Source organism: Rattus rattus, chromosome 9 (genome assembly GCF_011064425.1).
Source record: "Rattus rattus isolate New Zealand chromosome 9, Rrattus_CSIRO_v1, whole genome shotgun sequence".
Classification (NCBI taxonomy): Eukaryota; Metazoa; Chordata; class Mammalia; order Rodentia; family Muridae; genus Rattus; species Rattus rattus.
This window is the reverse complement of record NC_046162.1, coordinates 81,824,241-81,830,240: the sequence shown is the minus strand read 5'-3', so window position 1 is coordinate 81,830,240 and position 6,000 is coordinate 81,824,241. Positions and strand designations below refer to the sequence as shown.

Here is a 6,000-nt window from a genome sequence, read left to right as displayed (position 1 = left end):
TGTGGCAAAGCCCAGTAGTAGGCTAATGAATTCAGATTAACCCCCTAAGGGGCCTCCTACAGGACTTGTCAAATTGAATTCAACCATTCTGGGTCAGGGTCAGAGAAACTCAGCCCCAGGGCAATTATAAGTTTTGTTTTGTATTTTAAAACAAGGAAAAAAAATCCAAGTTTTATTGGAAGGACAATAAGTTTTGTCTGCAACAAAATAAAACAAAGTTTCCCACACAGGTTGGAAAAGTTTAACAATCCCTCACAAAATACATAGGACAACCTGAAATGTTAACGGTGAGAAGCGAATTATGGTGTGACTGTCTTCACAGCAGATTATTGAGAAAGTTTGTTTCGAAACAACCTGAATCTTAGCCACTTTAGGCTTCAATGTGAAGCCACTGTAGTTGTCTTGTTTTTCTCTGAAATCATCTCCCTCTCCAGGAGATACTAACAGTCCCTGTATATTTTTTCTTAAAACTAGCCAAGAGTCTGTGAAAACATTCTTCAACATGCCTGAGGACAGTCCATGACTGAGTGAAGGCAAGTCTGAGGCACACTATGTGCCTTGTAGGTGTGACAGAAACATTAAAGTCAGCATCAAGTTTGTTGGGCTCACCACCAACAAAGCCTCAGTACAGAAGCCCAACTATACGGAAAGTCTTGAACAGTCTCTGTTAGATCTAGAAGAAGGTGATTTTCTTGTGCTTTGAGCTGGGGATTTGCCCCTTGGACTTCAACCTCCGCACGGCCTCCCTCATGTGCTTGGGCTGCAGGGGTGGCATTTCTCCCCATTTCTCACACACATCCAGGGCTTCTTCTACCACCTCCCCGACAAAAACTTTAGAAATGCCAGACATGGCGATCACAACATTCTGAGACACAGAGGTGCCAGTGATGGACTGGATCAGCCTTTTAATGGCTGCCTTCGGGAAAGCTGACCGGCGATACATTTCATAACGGTTCAGCTGCTCCTCAGAAAAAGAAGAGACCAGGATTTGCATCTTCTGAATCTCATCTTCGTCCACCTTCTGCTTCTTCTCCTTCTTGTCTTTGGTTTCTAGTTTCAGCTTTTTGGCTGCTGGAGTAAGAAATGAGTCTTCCCTCTCAACTGCTGTCAAACCTGAGACATCCTGACTCTTGGTCTCCCTTTCCTCTGCCGCGGCTTCTTTCAAGTCCGCGTCTCCATCCCTATCGGTTTCCTCAGGGATTCCCTCAGTGTCTGCCGCTAACGGGTTCCCAGGAGTAGCCCTCGACTCCTCTGACTCCCCGCCTTTGTCCGTGGGCGACTCTCCAAGGTTTTCCATCGCGACAGGAGGGGGTTAGAGGCGAAGGCAGCTCGGCCGGGCGAAGGAGTGAGGGTCAGCGAGTTTTGCCGCGGGACTTGTATTATATTATAGCTGAGGCTTATGGCTTGGAGCTGGTCCTTATTGCTTGTGGTCGCGCCGCGATGACGTCACGCCCACGGCTCCTGGGAGGGGTCATTTTCAGAGTCTCGATCGCTCAGGGTCTTCATGTATACTGACTTTGTTTTAACCAGAAAGAAATGTAAAAGTATAGATCCTCCGCTTTAGGGTAGAAGCGTGTTCGAAAGGGCGTACAATTCGTTTACCGAGAGACTTCTTTTTTTCCTTCCTTCCTGGAAATGTAATGCCAATTAATCCTTTAACTTGAGCGCAAAGTCCGGAACAGGGCGAAAACTCCGTCCGGCTGCTTGTTGCTGCCTTGGACTGAGCAATTTCCGGCAGAGACTCAACCTCGTATTTTCCAAAGAACTGAGATCAGCGGCTTGGGTCCACCAGGGAACTGCTTGGGCTTCTCTTCTGTACCGCAAGCATCTCTAGTGCCAATAGAATATATCCAACGATTTCATTCAATGCTTCAACTATTGGCTACCTGCCTCCCGTCAGAACAGAGCTAGTATCCCGTTCCCACATTTCTTTTGTTTCTACAGTGCCTGGACCAATGAGGATCATTTCCAGTCCCATGAGGTTCCCAAATCTTTGGGAAGGCGAGCACTTCGGGAAGCTCCTACAAGTGTGCCCACTTCGTTCTTCCCCAGCTGTCGAATGGGCGGTTTCGCTGGGCGTGGACCGCGTCTGCGCCAGGTCTGCTCTGCACACAATTAAAATATTTAATGCCTGTTGTTGACACTGCTCAGGTCTGGTGCATCAAGTCAGAAGCAGTCACAGGATGGAAGTGTTTCTCATGATCCGGCACAAGAAGACCACCATCTTCATTGAGGCCAAGGAGTCGAGCACATGGTTCACTAAACAGGTAGCAAAGCCACAGGCCCTCAGTCACAGTGGGCCTGGCTTTCAGAGCAGACGATGCCTTTGAAGGCCTGCAATATTTACACCTTTTCTAGTTCTCCACAACCTCGAGACGCGATGAAGAATTCTTGGAACAGGGGTTGGGGATTTAGCTCAGTGGTAGAGCGCTTGCCTAGCAAGCGCAAGGCCCTGGGTTCGGTCCCCAGCTCTGAAAAAAAGAAAGAAAGAAAAAAAAAAAAAAGAATTCTTGGAACAGTGCTAAGGAACAAGATGTGCAACGAGGGCCCCAGGCTCACTTCCTAGGGACCCATTTCCCAATAAAGATTTGGCTGACTTTTTTTTTAATTAATGTATTTATTTTATGTATATGAATACAGTGTAGCTATCTTCAGACACACCAGAAGAGGGCATCAAATCCCATTACAGATGGCTGTGAGCCACCATGTGGTTGCTAGGAAGAACAGTCAGTGCTCTTAACCACTGAGCCATCTCTCCAGCTCTTGGCTGTCTTTTTAAATAAAAAATAAAGAACTCACATTGCTCTGATGTCATACTGCATTCTGCCTCTGCTGGAGGTGTCTAGCAGCCACCATCATGCCAGCCCTGAGTGGCATAACAAAAGCCAGAACAGGGGGTCCACAGTGAATGTTTCCCTTCTGAATGATGTCAGGCACTGCTACCCACAGAACTAGAATGGGAACAGAGGGGTCTGGGTTGAATGGTGTGGTTCCCAGTTTCCTCTCTGGGTACCTAGGCACCGCTGGTGAGGAAGTCAGAGATGGGGTGTCTACATTTGGTTGCTGGGAATTGAACTCAGGACCTCTGGAAGAGCAGTCGGGGCTCTTAACCACTGAGCCATCTCTCCAGCCCGTGACCTTGAGTTTTATGGTTATATATATTATGGTTATATTTTGTCTTGATTGTTGTATTGTGTGCCTCCTTGGATTCCTGGTCTCGAGGACTTTTGGCTGTGTCCAGTCAGGACACATCTGCTACAGCATTTGCTTCATTCTTCCTGCCTCCTACCCCCAAGGATAGCTCAACGCCCATGTACAGCTTGAGGAAGTTATGGAGGAGTCGTCGCCCTAATTCCCTGGACTTTTGGGGGGCTGAAAGCAGTTATTCTAAAGTTGTTTTTATGAGGAACTTAGAAATGGTTGTAATTTTAACAGGGAGGAATTAGCTAGATTGAGTTGTACAGTCATTATCTCATTTGGTAACTAAGCTAAAATCATATCTTTGTTTTGGTATAGAATTTATTTGTCAAAAAAGTTTAAAAGTACAAGGTTTAGAGCCAGTCCTTCTAATTATGTCAATACAAACTTCTGAGTTGATTACATATGTGAGTTAAGGGCCAAATAGCACATTCATGGCTCTGACTTTGTGAGAGCACTTTCAAGATAATATTAAGATATAAAAACAACAGTCCAGATTGTCTTATATAGATGGATGGTTTTCAAAAACGTCAGAAATCCACAAAATTTGAGACTTAAAGTTATTTATCTTTTGTTGAGACGTAGCTGCTCCTAACAGTTCCCCTTTGGCAGATTTAATGAAGAATTTGAACATCTCTATCTCCAGGTGAGGCAATACTTTGTGGCTAGGCAGCCATTGGACAAAACTGCCTGTTTCATCTGCAGACTAATACTGTCCAGAAAAGGACAAATTATGCAGAATAGTTGACTGATAAGCTCTGCCAAGACAGGGTGATCGGCCCTTCAAAAATCTGCATTTCTAGAGTGTGTCAGTTGATTTTGGGCCAGAAGACTGAAGACTTGCACTCACATATTGCTAACAGAAGACTGTGCTAGTAGAGATTTGTCGCTACAACCTCTCAGTTCTGGAAGCCATGTTAGACTTCCTATGTGTATAGATATTTGGCATTCAAAGATTTCTGATGTGGTTGAACACAGGTTGTCTTGTAGACAACCCAAGCTGTTTAGCATTGAAAAAGATAATAAATTTGAAAGGGTAGTTTTTCAGATAGCATATAATCTCAAACCAAGATATAAGTCAGGTATGAAATTATAGTTTTTTAGGATAGATGACAAGGTGCTTTAGTTAATGGACAAAATTGATGGACTGGGTGTTGAGTGTATGGTATGTTTTATAAATTGTAGAATGATAATTGTATTCAATTTATATGTAAGTGAAAAGGCCTTTTTAACTGGACCAAAAAAAGGGGAAAATGTTGTGGTTTACCCTGGAGTTATCTTTATTTTGATGCTAATTCTGCTGCCTCAAGGACGGCTGCCTAGTCACCTAACTCAGGACTCACATGACTTCACCAGAACCTTTTCCGAATTTAATTTGTAAAATACAGATGAGGGCAGGTACAGGATAAAAGGAGGCCTGTCATTGGATGAGAAGGAAGGATGGGCAGGAGAAGAGCTTGAAGGAAGAGGAGGAGATGGGAAAGAGAGAGTAGCTGGTAGATAACATGGAAGGTGACGTTAAGATTCCTCTCTGTGTATTTACAGGTTGTTACTAATGTTCCCCTCCCCCTTTTTCTTTTTTTCAGAGCTGGGGACCGAACCCAGGGCCTTGCACTTGCTAGGGAAGCGCTCTACCACTGAGCTAAATCCCCAACCCCGTTATTAATGTTCTTAAGGGATGGATGGTACTAGGCTTTGTATGTTTAGGGGGCAATTATATCTTATCAATCGGGTCAAAGGTTATTGTATTGTGTGTTCTTTCATGCATAGATTTAAGTGTAATGGAGTGTGGGGTGGCTGGTCTGGGCCACCAAGGAACTAGATAGGTAGAGAGATTGCTGACGCTCAGAGAGAGGCCTTCAGCAGTGTGATATGGGAGGTGAAGGCTTTGCTGACTGAGAAGATATCCAGCAGATAACTTGGGGCACTGCGGTGCCAGACCTAGAGTGGGATAAAAGACAGCGTTTTATTTTTTATATTTTCACAACAACAGGGAGTGAGTGAGAATACCCAGGAAGGGAAGGTCAGTGGCTGACAGGTTAAATCTATCTGCATGCCTCATTAGCATGGAGAAGAACTCCCATGCTGTGCTACAGAACCAGGTGCCCCTTGGGGTCCTCTAGGTTGGGTGTCCTGGTTTGTGGTCCAGAGCAGGGATGGAGACAATAGGAAGTGGCCCTGCTCTGTTCTCAAATCTCAGATTCCCAGGGTTTGAGCTCACTCAGCCTTACCAGCAGTCCTTATGCCTGTCTGGTAGCACAGCCCCACATTCCCTATGCTCGATGTGTTCAAGGTCAGAACAGCTTCAGTACATAAACCGACAATTCCAAATTCAGGAGAGACTAAGGAATATTTTGGAAAACTGCTATAAATAAAGGATCAGAGACCTGACTGAGCAGAAAATACAAATCAATGAAATTGAAATGGAAGGTTTAATAGTTGCAGGAGCAGATTAACAATAATTTCACCGGGCTGGAGAGATGGCTCAGTGGTTAAGAGCACTGGCTGCTCTTCCAAAGGTCCTGAGTTCAATTCCCAGCAACCACAAGGCGGCTCACAACCATCTGTAATGAGATCTGATGCCCTCTTCTGGTGTGTCTGAAGACAGCTACAGTGTACTCATAATAAATAAATAAATCTTAAAAAAAGAAAAACCAATAATTTCACCAAAATCTTGGCATCTAGATTGGCCTCTTCAGGAAATAATATTTAGCTCCGAAGGACTGAAACTTTATCTCAGCTAAAATAAAGTGCAAAATGGGTCAGGTGTATGGGGCCAGAAGGGGAACTAGGTAACTTAAA

The 6,000-nt window shown here is 44.6% G+C and overlaps 1 protein-coding gene across 1 annotated transcript; it reads right to left on the bottom strand.

Annotated features, from left to right (window-relative positions):
- Positions 1-208: 208 nt before the first annotated feature.
- LOC116910194 (transcription initiation factor TFIID subunit 11-like) lies at positions 209-2,076 on the bottom strand. Its single transcript, XM_032914056.1, has one exon. It carries the CDS (start codon positions 1,295-1,297, stop codon positions 674-676), a length of 624 nt encoding a protein of 207 aa, XP_032769947.1. The 5' UTR covers positions 1,298-2,076; the 3' UTR covers positions 209-673.
- Between the last annotated feature and the right edge of the window lie 3,924 nt (positions 2,077-6,000).